The sequence below is a fragment of the Brassica oleracea genome, unplaced genomic scaffold (assembly GCF_000695525.1).
Source record: "Brassica oleracea var. oleracea cultivar TO1000 unplaced genomic scaffold, BOL UnpScaffold00796, whole genome shotgun sequence".
In the NCBI taxonomy this organism is placed as follows: Eukaryota; Viridiplantae; Streptophyta; class Magnoliopsida; order Brassicales; family Brassicaceae; genus Brassica; species Brassica oleracea.
In genome coordinates, this window is record NW_013617459.1 from 36,370 (window position 1) to 59,329 (window position 22,960).

Sequence of the window (22,960 nt, forward strand, 5' to 3'; positions counted from 1 at the left end):
GAAAGATCTTGGAAAACAAAGTTTTGTTTGGGATTACAGCTTGAGTACATTAACAATGAAATCCTTGTGCATCAAATAGTATATACAGAAAAGGGTACTCAAGAGATTTAATATGGACCAGTCTCACTCATTATCTAGTACATGGGCGTGAGATCACTTGTTTTGGACACTGATCCATTCAGTCCAAAGGTGGACGATAAATAAGTCCATTTAGTCCTGAGATGGACGATGCATAAGTTTTGTTTTTGACATTGATCTGATTGGTCCATAAGAAGGACGATGAAGAAGCCTTTGATTTTCGTTTATTTTATACTAACCAGCCTAAAGAGGGGTTATTTGGTTTTGTTGATTTGTTTTCAGACATATTATGTTTTACACATGGTGGTACACGCATATCACAGCAACATCATCCAAGATTTCGTGTGTGTATTTGAGGTCGATGACTCAATATGTTCGATCAGATTGTGGTATCGCCGATGGTAAAGAAGAACCAACTATCATGTTCGAGTACGAAGCATATTCTGCCCAAGATCTTCATCACCCACGGATTGCAGAAAATTGGAGAGGTCCAAGGGACCTTCAGAAATGTCCAAATCAAGGGGAGTAATGTGTGTTGTACTCTTTTTCCTTCACCATGGTTTTGTCCCAATTGGGTTTTCCTGATAAGGTTTTAATGAGGCAACATTAAAGCACATTACAAGCTCTAAATGGTTATAGCATCTAAGGGGGAGTGTTATGAACCAGATTGTGGATGGCTCATAACCAAGAAATTATGATTTATAATCTTTCCATTTATCTATGACGGTGTAATCTCGTATATAAGGAACCTCTATGTTATGAATAAAGATATATTTTTCTATTACTTTTATAACACTTTGTTCAGTTTTGTTTTATTTGTTTATGATTATTTAACTTAACAACTATGATATACTAAATTTGAAAATATCTAAGAAAATAGTAATAAATTTAAATTCAATTTTTTGGTACTAACGGTTCGACCATTTAAATATCGTTTCACTATTTTTATGAGTCCGGGATACACCTCATATATGAATTCCGTAAGCTTGATTTTATTGGTTTACGTTAGATACATATTATAGTATATTTTAAAATGAATTTACATATTTAATTTTTAAGTCAAGTTATTTTCGATTAATTGTTTTATGACTTCTAATTTTCGAATTATACTTTATCGGTCCCCTTATTATTAACTCTTTCATTAGTCTTGGAGTTTAAGCCAAAAAAAATCATAAAAGGTGCATAAATCGGAAATAAATTATACTCCAACTTATAAGCTGGAGCTCGGATTTGACTTGGAGATTACACAAACCATTAAATAAAATACCAAAAAATCAGAAATGTAATATATTCGTAATTAAGATTTTGAGTTTGCACCAAGTATTGCCTGTTTGAGAATATTTTTATTGTTTTTGGAGTTATAAAGTTATGTGAGCACAATATAAAGTTATGGGAACACAATATTTTTATTGTTTATGTATACAATTTGATTTTTTTATATGATAAAATAACTTTGTCTAAATGATTAATTAATTTTATTTAAGCATTTTAAGTTTCAATTGTTATATTGACCAAAAATTTGTTTTACTATTAATTAATTGTATCTTTATATATTTATCAACCATTTTTTATATTTTTACATACACATACATATATATACATTGAAGTGAATACCTATATAATTAAATATTCGATTCTAAATCTATAGTAATTTCGGAAAAATCTATTTTTAATGGGTCATCTTACTATTAACCAAATTGTACTGAAATGCTTTTTTATAAAATTTCTTTTTTCGTCAACAATCACCTCAATTTGATTTAATTTTGCATACGTTTAGAAATTTTAATATGAAATGATTGGTTGACATCAGAATTGTCTAAAATTCATATAACATGAAACCAAATAAATACTTTTAGTCTTTGGGTTATCAACATAAAATCAAAAACCTCAACCATTATAACCGAACAAAAAAAATAATGGATTTAAAATGTAGTTATAGAATTGGACCACATTAAAACCCGACACAACCAATTCAAAACAAACTAATATCTAAATTAAACAGATCTAATGTCTTCTTATCTTCAAAATAACAAATTTAGTCATCTTACCATCTTATCCTAGTTACCATATTCTTTTTACAAATATTATATTTGCATTCACAGAAATGTATCTATAACAATGTTCTGAACATATAAAATCAAAACTAGTCAGGCAATAGAGGTAACCTGTCGATACCGTAGGGTAAACCATTAGACTCGTCAGTAACACAACCGAACTCCTCAAGCTCTCCTCCGTTCTCTTCTTCGACCACCTCTTCCTCCTCATCTTCGTCGTCTTTGTCTTCGTCCATACCATAAGGCAGGATCCGTAGATACACCTCATCTCCTCTCCAATGTCTTTCTGATCTTAAATTATACTTCCTGACTAGATTTCCTTGAAATGACACGATCTTCCTTGGCCTTGGGAGAAGATCAACTGGTTCCTTTTCTGGTATCACTATCCGCTCTATAGCTAATCTTGCTTCCTGCATATACAGAAATCAGTTCTAACAATGGTGCATTGTGGTTACTATAATCAGAGGGCCGAATCTAAGATTTAGATGGTCATTAACATTTATAGGTTAATTTGAATAATTGTTTTTCACAATTTAGAAGTTAGGCGACCTATGTATAATAGCTCTCTAAAATTCAAGACCAAAGCAAATGTTTCATTCGGCTGTGCCTAGAACGGTTCTGAATATAATTCTGACTTGCTCTTTACGTACCTCTAAGGCGTCCATTTTTTCAGATAGTTTTGGACGATCTTCTGAACCAAACTCTCCTAGTCCATCTTCGTAGTCTGTGAGTAACTCCCGTATCGCTTTGGCCACTTGAATACCTGAACTAGTCTACAAGAAGGAGAGATTCTTTTGGTTAAAGATGCTGAATATTTGAAAACTTCAAGAACAGTCTTGTTTTTTCTGTTACCTTTGTTACATAAACAGGTATACCGTGAGATGTAGCTAATGATTTAATCCGAGGATTCTTCCTGATCTTGGATTGTAATGCAAGCAAGGCTTCTGCTTCACTAATGTTGTCGGTTATCTCTACTGCAATTTCCATCTCTAGTGTTTTGATTGCCTGAAGGACAGTTGATTCTGCAATCTGTATATGTATATACGTATATGATAACCAAGAAACCATATAACCATTGGTAACACATAAAAAAGGAATAAGTAATCTTACCCCATAGACATATAGATACATTGGTGTCTCGTGCTCCGAAGATTCTGCTTCTGTAATCTCCTTAGCTGGAAGGACTTCAGAGATAGTTTCATCCTTAGTGAGCTTTAAAACATCTAATGTTTCCGCTTCATGTTTCTTATCCAAAGTCACCACATCCACCGAAGGTTCCTTCTTTTCCACAATTACTTCCACTCCATGGGAGTTTATTTTTCGGATTTCAACGTTTGGTAAGCGACCTTTAAGACAGAAACTCAAACTTGTTGTATCAAAATCGTTTATGTAGTTATGTATATGTTCTTTGCTTCTATTGTCATTTCTAACTCAATAGGACAATAGTCTACCTGCGAGGACCGCATCAACAGTTGCTTCAAGACTACGATGAACACGAACTTCAGTCTTTGAAACTATTTCTGCGCCACAGGTAAATGTCGGAGGACCTTTTCTTTCAAGGACAGTCTTCGTGCCACCTCTTCTGGTCGCTTCCTCGTCTCCAAGAGTCACACTCTGCCAAAGATATCCATTAAAATGTCTGAGATTATGGACTATTGGAGAATACATAGTCACAATGCTGTCTAAACTACAGAAACGAGAATCTCCAAACTATATCTTTGAATTCAATCTTGGTTTGAATGGTAAGCAAGCACATCATGTCTAACCTGCACACCTCCGACGAGGAGGTCTAATGAAGGGTTCTTAATCAAATTCTCTATGGTAGCTCCATGCGCCGTGGCAACTAACTGTATCCCACGCTCGGCTATTGTACTTGCAGCTATAGCTTCAAGTTTAGTTCCAATCTCATCAATCACAATCACTTGAGGCATGTGGTTCTCTACTGCTTCTATCAGTACCTGAACGTAAATCAAATTAAAACACAATCTCTCTCATGTACTATAAAAGAACAAAGTTAAAGCTTATATACTAAACCTTGTGTTGTATGTCAGAGTTAGGGACTTGCATCCGCCTAGCGTTACCAATCCCTGGATGAGGTATATCACCATCACCACCAATCTCATTAGAAGTATCGACAATCATCACTCTCTTCTCATAGTCATTCCCTAGCATTCTTGCTACCTCCCTGCAACAGCACAAAGATCAAAATCAGTGGTTCTAAAGGGAGCAATGAGAAGAGTTTCATGGGTACTACAGACGAACCTAATCATTGTGGTTTTACCAACACCTGGTGGACCAATAAGCAACAAAGAGTTCCCATCTTGGACAAGGTCACGCAGCAAATTGGCGCTTCCTCTAACAGATCGACCAACACGGCATGTCAAGCCAATGATTTCGCCTTGCCGGTTCCTTATGGCGCTGATCCGGTGCAATGTCCGGCTGATTCCAGCTCGATTATCATTAGTAAACTCACCAACCTGAGAAAAACTCATGGTGTTTAGATCCCACATTGAACCAACACTAACACTAATATATAAAAAACTTTAACAATCCACTCGTTACCAATTGGTTTTGAGTTAGAAAGATTACGATTTAAAGCTAATATATAACGGACTTAGACCAATCCAATCATTGCCAATTGATTTTAAGTTAGAAGCTCGGAAACTTTAACCGCAAATCTCAACATCATACAGAAAAATCACTCACCAACCTGAGAGACTGCGAATTGCAGATCTTTAACCCTAACAGCGTCGTCGGAGATGATAAAATCTCCGGAAGGGAATCGCGCCAGAGGCTTACGACCTAAATCCAGCACTACCTCAATGAGTTCGCTGATTTCGAGATGCTCCTCCAGCGTCCGTCGTATCTCCTCCGGTACCAGCGCCAGCAGACGGCGTAATTCGTCATCGAAGTGGTCTTCCTCTCCTGATTCCAGAACTGCGACCGGAGACGAAGAGGCGGAAACTGCAACAACTCCAGGTGAAGAATTGGAAACGAGCTTAGCGCGGAAGAGTTGGTGAAACAGTAGGGAAGATCGGAATCTGAGCTCGAGAGTTCTTCGTTCGTGGTGGCTCAAGAGCGTTAATGGAGGAACATGATTACTCAGCGATAAGCTCAGCATCTTCCTCCTTTCCCTGAATATCGTTTTTTTGTTTGTTTGTTTGAGGGACCGTTAAATATGAAGGTTGACCAACCACTTGTATAAGAATCATAAGCAGACACATCAGCACAAGGTTAACATTTTTAACGAATCATAATAAAACACGTCAACATTCAACTCAAATTTATTACATCCAGCAAACAAAAAGAAAGCAATGAGAGTTTTGAACTTTTGATTAATAGAAGTGAGACGCAGAGATTGTCTTCATACAAAACAAGAGAATGCAAGAGTTTCTGTAGAAGTTTCCACTGAACTTTTGGTAGCTTTTTACTGTGTATCCAGTGCAAGATCATGCCAAGCTTCTCCATCTGGCTGCTGAGTTTCTTGATCTGAAACAATTAAAACGCAAGAGAGTATTAGTCGTAAGGGAAGCAGATTCTTGGTAGAGAGAAAGTCCTGAAGCTCAAAGTTTCTCTCAATGTAGATCCTCTGTGTCCTCATGCCTTTTCAATATGGGTATTTTAATATCATGGATCATATATGCGTCAACACTGTGAATTAAAGCTAAGCAGTTTCTAGACTGTGTAGAAACAAAGCAAGGGGAAAACATACTGGTTTCTTCAGTATCATCAGTCCTAACAGCAAGCACTGGAGGCAACGGGAGATCTGCAAACAAATAAATAAATAACACCGACAAAGCTTCTTCCGGTGTTCCTCTGTGCAGTTTAGTAGGAATCATGGTTCCAGTGGACTCTTAGTGGTTGTACAATCAGATGTTGACAAGACGAACCAAAGTTACTATGGGGAAACAAAGCTACACTACCTTACAGTAGATGGCACACATGAAGGCCTTGTTCCATTACGTACGTCCTAAGTATTTATAAATCTGCTCTTGCGATTTATCTGGAACTGACTCTCTGGTGATTTGACAGGTAAAGATGGACCAGTTCATGATGTTCAGTGGGTCCTCCTCGGGGTTCAGAGTTTGCAGTTGTATATGGCTGTATCCTTTTTCCATCAGCTGTAACAACTTATCTGTATGAGTTTATTGATTGTTAATGTTTGTTGTGGACGTCATTATCAGTTTGGCATGTTAATTCGTCGCATTTGTTTCTTCAAACTTTGTTTTTTTTTCCCTGAGTGTGACTTCAGTTATGCCGGCTTGTGTGACAATCTTTGACAAGAAGTGCAAGACGTCAAAATTGACAATGGGTATGTTAAAACTTTTTGCCAAAATATTGAGTTTGGTATCTTAGTCTGCTTCAGTTGTTCATTCAAACAGATTGAGTGGTGAAATGAATACTGTGCATAAATTGTATCTTTTCATGACCGCCTATGTAATGTATGAACTGAGTCACTGTTGCATTTAAAGTTGTGAGAGATGGTTTCTCCTTGGCTTACTATGCAGAATTGTGATATCTCACTGATATGGACTATTTTGTGTTATATCGTCTTTGTTCTGTCTGAAGGATTAAAATCTTCAACTATGACAGAAAGCGTTATTTCAAGAAGATGTTTGAGAGACTGTACCAGGTATACTTCTTAACAGCTTTAAAGCATAATTACAAGTCGCCTTACTAAGGTTCCATGGTTATTCACCTACAGGCTGAATGGAAACCGGAGTTTCCAGACAGGTTCAGTGAGATCAGTGAACTTGTCAAGTCAGTTGATTCATTGAAACTCGAAGATGGCAAATCTCAAGGTTTGAGTCTATTAGTTTTAACCCTAAAACCTGTGTCTGATTTTGTAAGAAAGGTTTACAAAAACACTATTGTTCTTCAACGGTTATCTTAGGACAAGAATCAGCTCAGAAGAAAGCTGTTGCTTCCATCCCCACTATACAAAAACCGGCTGAATATCGGCCTCCGCAGTCCGCATGCTAAGCACGCAGCTGCCATTCAAGCCAAGGTACTCAAAATAGAACTTCTCTATGATTATCACAACGATACTAATTACTAGTTATCAAACGTCATGATTGTGGTACAAGCTCATCAGAATTGGTTCTTTAACATAATTTGCTTGTTCATACTGTTTTAGATTGAACATAGTCTGCACATATCAATGTCTCTGATAATTACATGATTTGCAAATGCAGTTGCTCGGAGGAAACCCAGCAGGGTAAGTGCTCTATCTTGCAATACATACATAATCTTGGAAACAGTCTTCCTTATGTTGATGGATGCTCTGTTGTTCGTTCATTACAGAGAGATGAGCAAGAACGCTCTTAAAAACAAGAAGAAGAAAGGAGCCGAGGCTGCTGCTTCTGGGGCTAACAACGCCTGATTAAAGAGGTCACACCCAAGTTATCAAGTTCACTGGAGACTACAGTTTTGAGATTCCAACAAAGATTCTATAGAAATTGCACAATACATACATAATCTCCTTAAACTTTATGCATGTACTTAACCATGAGATTCCAACAAAGATTCTTTGTCTTAATCCGTCCAAAAACTTACCAAGAGAAGATAAGGAGGCGGAGGAAAATGACATACATGGTTAAGTAACATGCATGCAGTTTCAAGCTACGTGTCCATCTCAAGACACTCAAGTATCACATCTGTCCTTTACTTCTTTTAAATTCTCTGTCTCTCTCTTTCTACTTCTACCTTTGTTCATCACACATCCTTGTTGATTCAGAGTGTTTGTGATTATAATGGCAACATCGGCTCGTAGAGCATACGGTTTCGGTAGAGCCGACGAGGCTACACACCCTGACTCCATTAGAGCCACCTTAGCTGAGTTCCTCTCCACTTTTGTCTTCGTCTTTGCCGCTGAAGGCTCTATCCTCTCTCTCGGTTCGTACCCTCACCCTTCTGATAGATTCTATCTGTATACAGTAATGTGATATGACTTGTCAGTTGTGTTGTTTTATCCTCAGATAAGTTGTATTGGGACCATGCGGCTCATGCGGGAACAGACACACCAGGAGGACTAGTATTAGTCGCATTAGCTCATGCGTTTGCTCTGTTCGCTGCTGTTTCTGCAGCCGCCAATGTCTCCGGTGGACACGTAAACCCAGCAGTCACTTTTGGTGCTCTTATCGGAGGCAGACTCTCTGCCATCCGTGCCATCTACTACTGGATAGCTCAGCTTCTTGGAGCCATCCTCGCTTGTCTATTATTAAGGCTCACCACAAACGGCATGGTAAGACTAATCCATGTGAAGTCCATTTAAGCATTTATAAAAGAGTTTGTTGTATGTTCATGCAGAGACCAGTTGGTTTCCGTTTAGCATCAGGTGTTGGTGCAGTTAACGGACTCGTGTTAGAGATCATTTTAACGTTTGGTCTAGTCTATGTTGTCTACTCAACTATGATCGATCCAAAACGTGGAAGCCTTGGGGTGATAGGACCGCTTGCGATTGGACTCATAGTTGGGGCAAACATCTTGGTGGGTGGACCGTTCTCTGGTGCGTCAATGAATCCAGCTAGAGCCTTTGGTCCAGCATTGGTTGGATGGAGATGGGATGATCACTGGATCTATTGGGTCGGTCCATTCATCGGTGGTGCTTTAGCTGCTCTTATATATGAGTACATGGTCATACCCACTGAGCCACCAACACAACACACACACCACCAGCCCTTGGCTCCTGAAGATTACTAGATGGGACTTTCCTCTTGGTCTGTATGAAATCACTTTGCATAGAATCTCTGTTTTGATGCTGCTCTTTGTTTTGTAATATATAAAGAATAAAGAAAGATTTCACAATGAGTTCTGATACTTTCACCAAACATATATGGATACAAGTAACTAACTATATCCTAATCTAATCAATTGATTTTCTTGTTCAGTCTTTTTCTTGTGTCTGAACCTGGAAAAGACAAAGGAGCTTCTTGTTGTGTTAAGGTCCTCTCATCTTTTCAACAATCTGTTTACTTCTTTCCTCCACATGACGTTTCTTCTCTTCAAACTTCTCCCCAAATTTCTTCCTAAAATCAAAAATCCTCTCTTTTCTTCCAATTTGCCTTCCCTTCAAATCATCCTCTTCACTTGAAAAGATAGACCTCGATGATGATTGGACACTAACCGGAGTAGTCTCCTCGTCATTGCCTCCTCGTGCTATTGTATCCTCCGATTCTACTATAGGAGCTGCGGAGTTAGCTGCTGGTGGTGAAGAAGCCACAGGCTCTTCATCAGTTCTTGGTTTCTGGTGAACGTTGGCAACTTTCTTCGTTTGTTCAGGACTCGGCGGCTTGTCAGCTTTAGGTTTTACTTCTGCAGCTTCGAAGCTGTCGTGATCACTATCTGAGTCTTGATTTAGCCACATAAATGGCGCAACACTGCGTTGGACCCAATCATCCTTCTCAGCTATCATCCACGGAATGGTTACGTTTTCGCAGTTGGGAAGCACCATGACCTCTCTTATCCCGTTCTGCAGAATGAGAGATAGTGTGTTATATTATTTTCTTTCATTTTCCTTAAGAAACAAAAGGAGGAGCAAGTGTTTTTTTTTTTTTACGTTAAACTTGTTGATCAAGAACGTAGCAACATGGCTGTTTGTGATTTTGTGGTCACCAACAGATGAGACAAGGTCGAAATGAATATCAGGCATGGTTGTGAAGCTAAGCCATAGTTGATCTGATGGAGGCGGCTTCATGTGTACGCGCAGTGTCCCTGTAAGGGAGGAGACTCCTATTGACAAATTAATCGGAACCTGCAGTTTACAAACAGAGGCGGTCTATAAGATACTACATGAACTGAGAAAAAGGGAGGCTCACACAAAGAATAACCTGAGAGACTTGCTCAGCGATGTTCTTCAGAATAGACTTCCACTTAGATCCATTGTTTGTTCCTTTTGATCCCTTAGATTCATCTGCAAGGATATAACTCAGTAAGAATGCTCCTACGCATCATGCTAAATGAATACACTAACCAGGTTTATCGCTTCCTCCAGTTTTCACTTCAACAGTTCCTCCAGGAACACTTAATTGCTTTTCAAACTCTTCAAGACCTTCAAGGAGATCTATGGGAACATCGCCAGAAGGACTTGGCTGCAGTTTTCCCTCAGCTATCCCTTTCTGCAGATCTTCCGCTCTGGCATCAACCCGAGTCTCAACTACTAAACCCGCACCACCAGTGTATTCAATGTCTAGTTCAAACGCCCACACACCATTCATCTCCACAGGAAGAACCCTTGCACCATGTATATAAGGCGGGAGATTCCCAATCCTTACATCACAGCAGATTAAATCACCTATGTAGCTGGGAAGTCTCATGTTAGACAACACCCGCTGTCAAACCAAAAAAGAAAAGAGTTGGATAAACAATAATTAATGTTACCACATCTTTCATTTTAATAACAGACCTGGATACGTTCGTGCACTACAGTCTTTATCCCTGTGTTCAGTTTAACATCAAAAAACAGCCGAGAGATCAGCAAGTTCCACGCTAAAGTTCCTTCATCACTATAAAACTTGTCCTCCGAGTCTACATCAGAGACATGACTGACATGGCTCCAAGAACGTGAGAAAGCTTGCACTTCAGTTTCCTCAGGGATGTTGTTATCTCGCACCTTTCTCGCTGGGGTGCTTCTTCCAGAGCTACCGGATGAATCTTGGTAATGGCGTGTTGATGAAGTCTTCTTGTCTTCACGGTTCGGCACTTTCTTTCTTGAGAATTTCTTCCAGAACAAACGAACTTTTGAGGAAGGAGCATCTATTTTAACCCCCTTGTTGTCCAATGACTCAACATCAAATCCAGATGATGGTTGTTTCATAAAAGAAGGATATGCAACATTAAGGGAAGCTATGTAGTTCTGGAAATCATGTTTCAACTTGGTAGGCCAGGTAGCTCTTTCTTGATCATTGCAAGCAGCAAGACGAAGAGCTTTACACCATGACTCCTTCTCCCAAGAAGTCTCGAGAAAGATGTAAAACACACGGTTTCCTTTGTGCAAGTTTGAAGTTTTGCTTTCTACTTTGATAGGATATCTTTTAGCCCTAAGATAACATAAAAACATAAAGGGTTATTACCAATATTCAAAAAAAAATCGCTAGGCGGTAGTAGACGCTTGATTATGCGGGTGACTATACAGATTTTCTGAACGCTTAGACCAATAATTTTAAAAGAAATAGAAAAATCGTTTAGTTTAGGTCCACTTTACTGATTAGGTGGCCGCTTGGACCAATTTTTAGAACAATGTTTATTACATTTACTTGAATGAAATAGCAATGTTTAAGAGATTTGAGTACCATTTCCTTGTTGGGAGATCAGACCCTGAAACAGCCTCAACGGAGCAACCTTTCAAAAAAACAATCTTCTGAGTACCATCTGCATTTAACAAGATGAGCTTGTGGTCTTTGATATGAGAAGACTTCCTAACTGGATGCACCTCCAAGAGGTCTTTCTTCTTCTTCTTCTTCTGCTCTTTTGGTAACTTCTCATTCATCCAATCTTTTAAACTCTCATCAGACTCCAAAATCCAAATCACTCCCTGAGACAATGAAATCAAACAGCACCCCGTCTCAGAAATGGAGAAACTGATCACAATGTCTCCACCAAAGCAAACACACATTAAACAATAAAAATCAAAACTTTACGAGAAAGCGGAACACTTTATGAAACTCATGAGGCTGTTGTACCTGTTTGTTGAGACTGAAATCAATGGAGTTGGGAGGATCAGAGCTCGTCTTATTCGATTCATGGAGGTTTCTCTTCCGATTCAATCGCTTGAGGAGGTACAGAAAGCCAGCAACTTCCGCCGCTACGATGGTGAGGATCCCCAGCAAAAATCCAGTGATGAAGGCGAATCCAGCGAACGAAACCATCCCAGGGAAGATTCCAACTTAGTGTCGAGGAAAAGCGGAGAAGATTGCTTGCGAAGGAATCAAGAAGAGAAGAAGAGATGAAGCGTAACGGTGTAGTTCATGTTCACTTTAGGAAATGAAGAGGAAACAGAGAGAGAGAAGAACCCATTGGATTTTGTTTTTTGGGTCAATAACCAATAAAGATATTTTATTATGATTATTTTTTGGTCCATAACCAACAGGATATTTTAAAAACAATATTTTTCAAAAAAAATGAATTATTTCTTCAATAATAACACCACTATCAAAAAAAAATCAAAAAATCATCTTAAATGACAAGATATTATTCAAAAAGTCATGAAAAATTTTGGAAAAAAAAAATATTGTAGAAAGCAATGTGGTTGTTGGACAAAATAATAATTTAAATTAAATATATAATTGTGAAATAGGATTTTTTTTTTGAAAAAGAATGAAATATAATTGTGAAATAGGAATTTTGTTTACTAATTTCAATTCATTTGTGACGTCTGTGTGTTTTGAAATTTTAGTTCCATTTATACCAAATTAGGATTGGTAATCAAATTTAATATATTTTAATTGGTTTTCAGTTTAGATTTTGTTAGAGTATGTGTACATGAAAATCTATATACATTAATTTCAAACCCCTAAATATAAAAACTCCACAAATATAATGCCAAGTTATTGGATTAGATCTTTTATTTCAAATCTAAAGTTGTACATAGAAAAATGCAAATTCATTTCAATTTATTTCACAAAATTTCTTCAAGAGAAAAATATTGAATACAAAGACTTTTCACCGGTTCAAACAATAAAACATCACTGATTATTTATGGTCACTATTGCATAACCAAGCAGCTTCTCTGTTATTAATGTCGTTGAACAAAATTTTTGATTGTTTCAACTTTTTACTTGACCTAATCCTTTTGAAGTTCCAATCGCACCCAAGTCTTCATTCGTTAAAGAATGAGTCAGAAGATATCGATCGACTCTTGAGTCACGTCTTCCGTAAGTTACTGAAAGAACAAAGCAAAAGTAACCATACAATGCAAATTCACATGGTCAAGAAAAAAAACATCTTCATCCAACATTGAACTTTAAATAAATAAAAAATCTAGAGAACAAACAAAAATCAAAAAGTACACGTAAAATCTACCAAAAAGTGTGTTGTATTCTTCCTATCTTACCGACATACAAGAAAGAGAATGATTTGTGTTATATATTTAGACAGAAAGTACAAAATAGAGTCCTCTATAAATAAACAGGCTCTATTCACAGATCAATTAAGGACAAAAAAAAACAGAAATAAAATAAAGAGAAGAGTAAAGAACTTCATTTACATTGTCTTACTCAAGTACGAAATCATTATTTTTGTTTTCTTATCGCCTCAACACCTAAAAAGAAAGGAAACAAATTGTTTTCTTCAAGGTAACTCCCATGACTTGCAACAGAAGTAACAACTCAGCAATGGCGGTTGCTACTTAAAACAACACAACAAGCCAGACAACAACAACAAAAGAGGGAGCTTAAAACAGCAAAGAACAGTTCAAGGTTCTTAAAAGCTGGAGTTCATGAAGAAGTTAAAGTCATGGTGATCAACATTCAGCTGTTTCAACCATGAATCCGCAGCACTTTGAAGATAAACCAACCGGTCCTGATCAAACCCTGTCTTTCCCCAGAGGTCTCCTTGCATTTTGTAAGTAGCTAAACCAAATGGAGGCAATGGGATTCTCTTGTTCATGACAGATTCTTCACAACACTCTATCTCTTCTTGATCTCCCACCACCACATTATCTGCACCTCATGAAACCGTTAAAGAACCAGAAATGATGCTTGTTGTTTACTTCACTAAGAAGTGATCAAACGTACCTTGAAAAGAAGAAGATAAAGTATGGTAAGTTAAGAAGCCTGTCTTTAAATCTTTCTCGTTCTTGCAGGTTGGGATGTGATATATCGGATACCTAATACACCAAACCATCACGCTTATCAGTCCCATAGCTCAAGGGTTTGTATTAACTGATGATTGATTGCTTACCATGCAACAGCCATCCAACTTGCAGGAGATATATCTACACTCCTTAAGGTCATCAATCCAGGATACTTCTCAGCCAATTCGTTTATCTGAAGAAGAATCAATGTACTTCCTTAAGAGGAGAGTGTGGTTAATAAGAGAACAATGGAGAGAAGAGAACCTTGTCGGTTAAGGGAACCCGCTTGTAAGGAGGATCTCTTTCAATGTACTTAAACTCAATGTAACCAAGTCTATCTTGCAGTAGTGGTGTGCCATCCGGATCATAAACAGAATCATCAGAGACATCATCCCATGTTCTGCTCGAATCATTGCTCATTGACCTTGACATCACCTTCTCGCTCTCACTATCGCTCCAACACTCACTACTCTCAGATTCAACCACCTCATTCTGGTTCCTGCAACACCAAATAAAGGCAGTCATTACATAAACCAATAAACCAAACACATCAACCATCTAGAGACCTGTACTAAACACTTTCATTGTCAAAACTACAAAGACAACTGATTGTTAATGAATCAAGCATCATCACTTAACCTGGACATCATAGCTGGTCTGGTAGTTTGGATTTGGATGGCTGATAGATATGGGACATAATACTGCATAACCGTTTCACCATTGTTTAAATCAACCTGTGATCCAAAGCCATAAGCACTTAGCTCATCATAACAGTCCCAAAGATCACCAAGCCTGAAATACTCAGTCTCCTCTTCTTTCCCCTGTTGCTGCCACAAAATAGTAAAGATCAGTTACACCCTGTTAAGCTGATAACGCAATGTGATCAAGGTAATCGTATGGTTTTAAACATAAATTCCATGATTACTGAATAAGACGGATACAGATTCAAAGGAGCATCAAGAAGATTCAAACCAAAGCTCAGCACTTTAGCTATTGGATTAATGTTTATTTCAGTGAAAAAAATTCTTTCTCACGTTTCCACGTGGTGATACAATAATCCAAGAATGATGTGACCATTAAAAAGAAAAGATTTTTCATAGTTATTTTTCCGTGATGGACTATGTATGGACCATGCAATTATTGTCCTTATAGCCAATTCCAACTGAAAATTCACACAAAATCATTAAAATATTACAAATCTAGGTTGTTGTCTGATACATCAACATTAATTTTAAATAAGACCATTTGGAAATTCTGTTGATTATAGACGAGTTTCGAAGAGGAGAAAGCCAATTCAAATGGTTTTTGTAATGATATAATTGTGAATTAACATTGCCAGAGAGAGAGAGAGAGAGAATATTTTTAAGAAAAAAAAAGAAGAAAGAACATTACCAGAGGAAGAGAGAAAGAAGGAGGTTTGGGAGTGAATCCTAAGAGAAACCTCTCCAGATTAGAACGACCTTTTCCCGAAGAACACCACCACCACATTATCGCTCTTCTTCTTTCTTCTTCTTGTCTCAATCTATTTCTGATGTCAGATCTTCATCCCTAATCCAGTCCACACAAAAGTTTGGAAATTTAATATTTATGGTTCTGGTCTTCTCTCATTGATACAAATATGGTAGCTTTATATTTCTCAAAATTACTGTCTTTCCTTTTAATACCTTCAGTATATCCCAATTCCAAGATTCTTTTCTTTTTAAGAATATCAAAAAACACCAAAGAACGAAACTGATTATGGGTTTATCGAAATATCGAAATTTTCAATCTCAGAGGCCTACATAAAATGAGAAAGCTCGAATTTTGTTCTAATTAGGTGAAAACAAGTCTCCAGAGAAACTGAAATAAAGAGATGAACAAAGCTTTCTCAGTTTTTATATTAAAAGGGACGAAACGCTTTCTGAGTTCTTATAATAAAAAAAGCTTTCTGAGTATGATTAATGGAAGCAGAAGAAGAAAACGAAAAGGACGAAACGCTTCTTTTCTTTCTCTCTGTTTCACTCACTCTCTGATACTTTTTATTTATTAAATAATATTATACTCCTTTTTTAAAACCAAATATGAAACCGAAGACTTTTCTAAGTTCTGATGATACATTTTTCTTTTGGTTTCTAATAAATAAATAATTTAATCAAAACAAATTGTAATCTAACTATAATTAAAAAAGAGGATTGCGTACATAAACGTATATTTATAGATAAAATAAGTTTTTATATATGTAGATATTAGGCATGAGACGGATCGGGTATCCGGACAATTTTAAGGTATTCGGATCCGGATCCTTATCCGGCGGATCCATAATTTTAGTATCCTTATCCGGATCCGGGGTTCTCGAATATCCGGGTGTCGGATATCCTTCTAAAAATTGTAATATCCGGCGGATATCCGGATTTGGATCCAATAAATAAATAAACAAAATATTAATATATAAAAAATATTAACAATTATTTAAAAATAAAAATATATATAGTGTTTTTAATTATTTCTATGTATAATATTACAAAATTTACATGAAATATATATATACTATTATAAAAATGAAAATATATGAAATAAAATTAATTTATATATATATATATATATTACTATTTTTGAAATAAATATTTATAAAACTTACGGATCCGGATATCCGAACTAAAAAAAATCAAGATATCTTTGATGGATCTAACATTTTACTATCCGGATCCGGACTCGACCCCTCCGGGTATCCGGATTTTCGGATCGGATCCGGATCGAATCTCGGATCAGATCTTGGATAAAACTCCCAGACCTAGTAGATATCATTACGCCATTTCAACATCAAAATCCAAGTCACATTGCAAAATGAAAAAGTAATTTTTGTAAGGATTACATTTGTTTGATCGAAAATGCTGATGACCTTCTGGTTCTATATGTTTCTTTTAACTTGTAATCTAGCTATCATTAATTAAAGAGGATTGCGATATTCATTGTACATAAATTTCTTTGTATGTTTATAGATAAAAATGGAGTATTTTTTATAAAAGTAGACATGATTACGTCATTATAACACCAAAATCCTAGTCACATTGCAAATGAAAATAGTTAATTGTTATAAAGTTTCATTTGTTTGTATCGAATATGCTGACGTTCTTCTACTTCTATATGTTTTCTTTTAGAAGATAATTAACTAAATATGGATCAAATGTGATTTTGGAGATCACGAGTACGTTACAATTAAATTTACTCTTTTTTTATTTCTGTGGTGAGTGAGCCTTCTACAAAGCCATTTAATAAGTTTTTTTATTTTCCAGTAATTTTTATCTTTGATGTCAAATACTAATGGTTTATTTTTGTTTAAGGGTTTCGCGAAATATCAATGTTCTTGTTGAGAAACTGTAGAGACAAATAATCAAAAACGGAACAAGTGTTTAAAAAATTGATTACTCTGAGTTTTTTTCGGTCTTTTAATAAATGTTCTTTTGTTATGCAATTGAATGAAGTAATATCTTCTGTAGCTTATTTTTTACATTATATTAGAGGTAGACTTCAATCCTTAGCTCGAATAAGTCTATTCTAAAACAAAGTTTTTGTCTGAAATGAAATGAAATGAAAGAAGCCATAATCTCGTATAAGTATGTTGAAAATCACACATCAAAAATATCTAGGTGACATCGGAATATCGGATATCTCTATTATGGTATATGTTTATGGACAAATCTCCAAAATAACACATTTCTAAGTTTATATCACAAAAATAGCATTCTAAAACTAAAATGACCAAAATAGCATATTTCTAATTTTATCCTTTGAAAATTTTAATTTTTTTATTTTTCCAAATTTGAAATCTTATCCCCAAAACCTCATTTCTCAACTCTAAACCCTAAATCCTAAACCCTAAACCCTAAACTCTAAACCCTAAATCCTAAACCCTAAACCCTAAACTCTAAACCCTAAATCCTAAACCCTAAACCCTAAACTCTAAACCCTAAATCCTAAACCCTAAATCTAAACCTCTAAACCCTAAACCCTAAACTCTAAACCCTAAACCCTAAACTCTAAACCCTAAATCCTAAACCCTAAATCCTAAACCCCACCCTTTAACTCTAAACCCTAAGTTTGTGACTTTTGATAAAACATTAAGTGTTATTTTTGTGACTTTTGACCTTGAATGCTAGTTTGGGAACAAAAACTTGATTTAGTGTTATTTTTGTCTTTTTCTCTATGTTTATTTACTTTTAGGATAGATCGATCGAATAAGGTCTATTCTAAAAAAAAAATTTGATTTAAAATTAAGCGAAACGGAAAAGCAATCATCTCGTATACTTCTTTTTGGGTAAACATCTCGTATATGTTAAAATCATACATAAGAAAAAATGAAAGTGACATTGATTACCTCTATAATGTTGTATGTTAATTACGTTTAGATTGGCAATCTCCAAGAATCCAACTAGTTTCAGAAGCAACCGCATAATGACCAACCAACCATACGAAACGAAAGTTCTAGTAAGAACATGTATGATAAGCATATGAAAAACTAGAAATTGAGTTTTTTAGTTATAAAAGTCCGACCGCTAGTGGAAAATAATCGTTACATCTAAAACTCCATCATCGTCACATCTAATATAACTTTGTTCGCCAATAATTTTTAACCAGAGAAACTCTAACTTCAATCGTGTCTCTCTTTATATAATAGATGCGTTTTTGACAATTACTCAATCCATATTAAAGATCGGTTTCTTATGAGATGTCTCAGAAGCAACAAAAGATATAATACTGTATTGAACTTTTAAAACAATTTTGTTTTTTTTTTAAACTATGTTTTAACTTATTTTTCCCATGCTTAACTTTGAAAATGAACTATTTATCATTATATACATTTAAAATTCTGAAAATCTAATCTATTAATTTAGAATTCTATTTTTTATCTATTGTTTAAAGTTGTCATTTAAGTTTTGGACCCTTATAAATATAAATAGGTTATAGACTTATAGAATATCACATGCTACTTATAAAATATAACCAAGCTACTTAAACTAAACCAACATCGTAAGATAAAAGTAAAACTAAACCGGTGTTATATTCTTTGGTTATCTGCTAATAGAAGCACAATTCACAAAGTGAATAATATTATTGACTCTGCTTATAATATGTCTTCAGTACTGATTCTAAATAGGCATCACGTTATTTTAGAATAATTGTGTTTGCTGCGCTTCTCTTCTCTTCAATACAAAATTGTGCTTGCTTCTCTTCGCATCACTAACTCCACCTGCAACATAACAAAATCTAATCTAATCAAATTTTGTCCATCTTTCATCACATAGTCTAAACTCTACCAAATAATATAGTAACTTGTTGTCCACTTGATACACTTTTCATGTATTAATGTGATGCCCATTCCTTACTATGAAGCACATTTGCATCTGTAATATCACTTTCACTTCTTTTAGAGTTAGTTACATTAACTTGGCATTACGAACAAAATATTGTCAGCATATAACCTTGAATCTTGTAAAGATTAGATCCAGTTCACCTTTTACATATCATAAATTTGTCTTTTGTTTATCATAGCACATCATACAATTCATACACGTTATCACTAGTAAAAATATGTCGCATAACCACTGTAGTGCCACGGAAAAACCGTGGCTAAATTAAAAAAGCCACGATTTAACCACGGTTAGCCACATTTTAAAAAATAGCCACGATTACATAAAAAATGTCGTTAAATTTAGCCACACTTTAGCCACGAAATCAAACGTGGCTATTATAGCTACAATTTAGCTACGAAAAACTAGTGGCCAAAAACTAGCCACGCTTTTGCCACATCTATTTTAGTGGCTAGAGTGTTAGCCACGGTGTAGCCACTATTTTTCCATGGCTATGTCGAAAACCCTAATTATATACCCTAAACCCCAAACATATACCCTAAACTTATACCTACAAAACAATATATCTGATTAAAATTTACCTAATTTACCTGGATTTAATATCCAACACTTATTTAAACTTCCCAAATTTATAAATAATTTAACATAAACATCATCACTTTAAAACACCAAATTTTAAACTTATCACCCTATATTATAAACATTCACTCTTCAACTCAATAGTTTCAAACTTCATTCTCAAACTTATATGAACCCAAATCTTAAATATAAACTATAAAATTAATCTTTTCAAAAGTTAATCTCAAACCATATACTTAATTCCAAATCTTAACTATAAACGACATACTTCAAAATTAGTCTATATCACAAAACACTAAACTTAAATTTTAAATAACATATAATTCCTATAAGATAAATATATCTCAAACTATATACAACATTTCAAATTTTACAATTACAAAAAAATAAAATTATGATATCAATTTATTTAAACAAATATAATTTATATAATAACTATAGATAAATCAAAGGGAAAAGGCAATTGTATTGTTTTTTTTCCAGCCATTGATTGATTTTAATCAAAGGCTCACAATCAATCTTCTGTCTATCTGCGTCCTCCTTTCCTATTGGACAATCCATCAAAATTGGGATTATTATTTCTGGCCATTGATTAATTGTAATCCAGTGGCCAAGAATCAATCTTGTTCATTTCTCTTCCTCTGTACGCTTTCTCTCTCTCTTTCTTCTTTTCAAGCCGACACCATCTCCTTCTTCGATGTCTTCTCTGTTTCTCTATTATGGTTGTTTGAGCTCTAATTGCATCTGTTTGTGTTTATTGCAGAAGAGGACAGACAGAGGAGACAGAGAGAAATATATTAGACGAAGGCGATTGTGTTGAAGTGGAGAAATCAGATTCGGAGGTGAAGTCTCTGAACGGCGAGGATTGGTGTGGAAGAGGCGAAGATTGTGGTGAGATAATGAAGTAGAAGAGGAAGAGGCGAAGGTTGTGGTCGATCTGCACGAGCACCGAACACCTGAGGTGTACATCGGATCTGGAAAGATGACGACGACGGCGCGAGCAGGTCCAAGCTTGGTGAGGAAGAAGCTGGAAGAGAGAGAGAGAGCTCTGATATTTCTGGAAGACGATGACGATGGAGGCGAGCAGGTCGGATCTCCGGTGAGGAAGCAACGATGACACAGGAAGGAGAAGTGGTGGAGTGGTCGTGCGGCAGTGCGGTGGTGCGACGGAAATATATATATATGTATAATATGTATAATATATTAATGTAAATTTATATACAGATTTTGTATTTTATTAATAAAATTTGTTTTGTTTTCATTTCTGTTTTTTTTTTTGTTTTTTTGGTGTAAAAATAGCCACTGATATGTTTGATCAAACCGTGGCTATACTTAACCATGAAAAAAAACAGTAGCAAAACCGTAGCTAAATTAGCCACGAAAGTGCAGTGGCAAAACCGTGGCCAATAGCCACGAATAGCCACGATTTGTTTTAGCCACGACGCTATAGCCACGGTTTTTTTTCTATCCATAAGCGTGGCTATCCAAAAAGATAGCCACGATTTTAAGCTGTATAGCCACGGTTTTGTAGTGGCTATGCGATAGATTTTTACTAGTGTATATAATATTGGCTATAAGTTATAGTTTAGATATAAATCAGTTCATTTATATATATTGTATTTTGTAATACAATCTTATATCCAGAATATTCTAATCACATTAAGAATAGATTTGATTTGATTAAATCTACTCTAACATGTCTTGCAAACAAAATACCCACTAACAACTTAATTCGGTTTTCAATTTTCTTTAATCTGTTATATTTGAAAAGTGAGATTTTTTTCCAGGATTTTTTTCTTATATTTCGAGCTCTCTATATATCAATTTTCCATCTACATTCTTTAGATTACAAATCTTAACTTCATGTAACTGATCCTAAAATATAGAAATCAGAATATGCTATCGATTTTACGAAATAATATTATTTTGTTAATTAAAAACGAAAAACCATAATCCGCGGTTTAACGCGGGTCGTATTCTAGTATAATTTGAAAATATAGATCATATCTTAAAATAATATCTTTCCAAAATGGAAATGGTTAAGAGAAATTACATTGTACATATACCAGTTAATAGTTTTATACCGATGTACTTTCAAAACTTAGCTGTATAATGAAAATTTAGAACAAAGACAGCTATATAACTCAGAAATGATATTTTTATAAAAAGGAAAATAAATAAATGAAAAGGAGAAGAGGAGAACTGAGAGTGTCTGAATACTGAACACTGTAGAGTTAAGAGTTGTGTGGTGTTAATGACCATGTGTTTGCCTAAACTGCGTCGGTCTCTCGCATTTTACCCCTTAAATTTTATTTTATTTTGGTTTTCTTGTTGTCTTTGTTTCTTCGTTGTTAATTGTGCTTAGCAAGCACTAGCTAGACTCGGGCGGACCCAGTAAGGGCTTGGGTAGGTCATGTGCCCCATGCTGAATTTTCTTTTTCTTTGGAAAATTAACCCATAATTCATGTAAATGTCCCTGTTCTAAATATATTTTACATTAGTGCCCCATACTAATTTAGTTGCTGTATCTGCCGCTGGCTAGACTCCTATTTGGTGTACGATGAAGGTCATCGTAGAAAACTTAATTAATTCCTACTAGATATTTAGACGATTACATAGATGTAAATTAGCCAATCAAAAGATAAGTTGGATTTTTGTTTTTGTTTAGTGAAAGGGCATTTTAGGCTTCGTGACGAAGATAAAAAAATGCAGATCAAACAAATAACGTAGATCAAGTAGAACAAATGCAAATCAGAATATGCAAAACAAATATATATCACTACAAGAAAACATATTTTTTACTAGGGCAGTATTCGTTGTAAATTCGTCGTAAACGGGGTGTTACGACGAATTAACGTCGAAAGACGTTTCGTTGTTAAACGTCCGTCGTAACGGAGGTTTCGTCGTAAACGACTCGTTACATTTACGACGAAATATATTCCTCGTAAAGAGCAGGGAAAGGATTCGTCGTAAACGTCACGTAAGACTTCGTCGTAAAGCCCGCGTAATTGTTTCGATGTAAAGCACACGTAAATACTTTCGTTGTAAATCACTCGTAAACATTTCGATGTAAAATCCTCGTAAATATTTCGATGTTAATCACTCGTAAA

General features: G+C 35.5%; 4 protein-coding genes across 5 annotated transcripts; 1 reads left to right on the forward strand and 3 right to left on the reverse strand.

Moving 5' to 3' along the window:
• Positions 1–2,105: 2,105 nt before the first annotated feature.
• On the reverse strand, positions 2,106–5,300 carry LOC106320092 (uncharacterized protein ycf45). Its single transcript, XM_013758459.1, has 9 exons — positions 4,843–5,300; positions 4,395–4,609; positions 4,167–4,317; positions 3,899–4,090; positions 3,584–3,746; positions 3,243–3,478; positions 2,985–3,161; positions 2,783–2,905; positions 2,106–2,542 (listed from the first exon to the last, which is right to left on the reverse strand). The coding sequence occupies exons 1-9, from the start codon at positions 5,251–5,253 to the stop codon at positions 2,222–2,224; spliced, it is 1,989 nt and encodes a 662-aa protein (XP_013613913.1). The 5' UTR covers positions 5,254–5,300; the 3' UTR covers positions 2,106–2,221.
• Positions 5,301–7,848: 2,548 nt separating this feature from the next.
• On the forward strand, positions 7,849–8,934 carry LOC106320090 (aquaporin TIP3-1). The gene is made up of 3 exons (XM_013758455.1): positions 7,849–8,027; positions 8,111–8,376; positions 8,442–8,934. Exons 1-3 carry the CDS (start codon positions 7,886–7,888, stop codon positions 8,832–8,834), a joined length of 801 nt encoding a protein of 266 aa, XP_013613909.1. The 5' UTR covers positions 7,849–7,885; the 3' UTR covers positions 8,835–8,934.
• Positions 8,932–12,158, reverse strand: LOC106320088. Its single transcript, XM_013758454.1, has 7 exons — positions 11,813–12,158; positions 11,423–11,664; positions 10,537–11,170; positions 10,105–10,462; positions 9,962–10,044; positions 9,691–9,885; positions 8,932–9,603 (listed from the first exon to the last, which is right to left on the reverse strand). Exons 1-7 carry the CDS (start codon positions 11,996–11,998, stop codon positions 9,073–9,075), a joined length of 2,229 nt encoding a protein of 742 aa, XP_013613908.1. The 5' UTR covers positions 11,999–12,158; the 3' UTR covers positions 8,932–9,072.
• Positions 12,159–13,301: 1,143 nt separating this feature from the next.
• On the reverse strand, positions 13,302–15,864 carry LOC106320091. Of its 2 annotated transcripts, none has more exons than XM_013758456.1 (7): positions 15,588–15,864; positions 15,316–15,471; positions 14,563–14,750; positions 14,188–14,422; positions 14,031–14,116; positions 13,865–13,956; positions 13,302–13,789 (listed from the first exon to the last, which is right to left on the reverse strand). In XM_013758456.1, the coding sequence occupies exons 2-7, from the start codon at positions 15,409–15,411 to the stop codon at positions 13,551–13,553; spliced, it is 936 nt and encodes a 311-aa protein (XP_013613910.1). In that variant the 5' UTR covers positions 15,412–15,471; positions 15,588–15,864; the 3' UTR covers positions 13,302–13,550. The 2 variants fall into 2 exon arrangements, with proteins under 2 accessions (XP_013613910.1, XP_013613912.1); XM_013758458.1 differs by having other exon boundaries at positions 13,529–13,789; positions 14,563–14,744.
• Between the last annotated feature and the right edge of the window lie 7,096 nt (positions 15,865–22,960).

Excerpts from the sequence above, each read along its gene's own strand:
- LOC106320092 (XM_013758459.1), bottom strand. The coding sequence starts at position 5,253 with ATGCTGAGCTTATCGCTGAGTAATCATGTTCCTCCATTAACGCTCTTG. Across the intron at positions 3,747-3,898 it reads TCCTCGTCGGAGGTGTGCAG|AGTGTGACTCTTGGAGACGA; the intron begins GTTAGACATGAT and ends TATCTTTGGCAG. Across the intron at positions 2,906-2,984 it reads TACCTGTTTATGTAACAAAG|ACTAGTTCAGGTATTCAAGT; the intron begins GTAACAGAAAAA and ends TCCTTCTTGTAG.
- LOC106320090 (XM_013758455.1), top strand. The coding sequence starts at position 7,886 with ATGGCAACATCGGCTCGTAGAGCATACGGTTTCGGTAGAGCCGACGAG. Across the intron at positions 8,028-8,110 it reads AGGCTCTATCCTCTCTCTCG|ATAAGTTGTATTGGGACCAT; the intron begins GTTCGTACCCTC and ends TTTTATCCTCAG. Across the intron at positions 8,377-8,441 it reads GGCTCACCACAAACGGCATG|AGACCAGTTGGTTTCCGTTT; the intron begins GTAAGACTAATC and ends ATGTTCATGCAG.
- LOC106320088 (XM_013758454.1), bottom strand. The coding sequence starts at position 11,998 with ATGGTTTCGTTCGCTGGATTCGCCTTCATCACTGGATTTTTGCTGGGG. Across the intron at positions 10,045-10,104 it reads TGGAGGAAGCGATAAACCTG|ATGAATCTAAGGGATCAAAA; the intron begins GTTAGTGTATTC and ends ATATCCTTGCAG. Across the intron at positions 9,604-9,690 it reads TCTTGATCAACAAGTTTAAC|AACGGGATAAGAGAGGTCAT; the intron begins GTAAAAAAAAAA and ends CTCATTCTGCAG.
- LOC106320091 (XM_013758456.1), bottom strand. The coding sequence starts at position 15,411 with ATGTGGTGGTGGTGTTCTTCGGGAAAAGGTCGTTCTAATCTGGAGAGG. Across the intron at positions 14,751-15,315 it reads CTTCTTTCTCTCTTCCTCTG|CAACAGGGGAAAGAAGAGGA; the intron begins GTAATGTTCTTT and ends ATTTTGTGGCAG. Across the intron at positions 13,790-13,864 it reads TTTATCTTCTTCTTTTCAAG|ATAATGTGGTGGTGGGAGAT; the intron begins GTACGTTTGATC and ends CATGAGGTGCAG.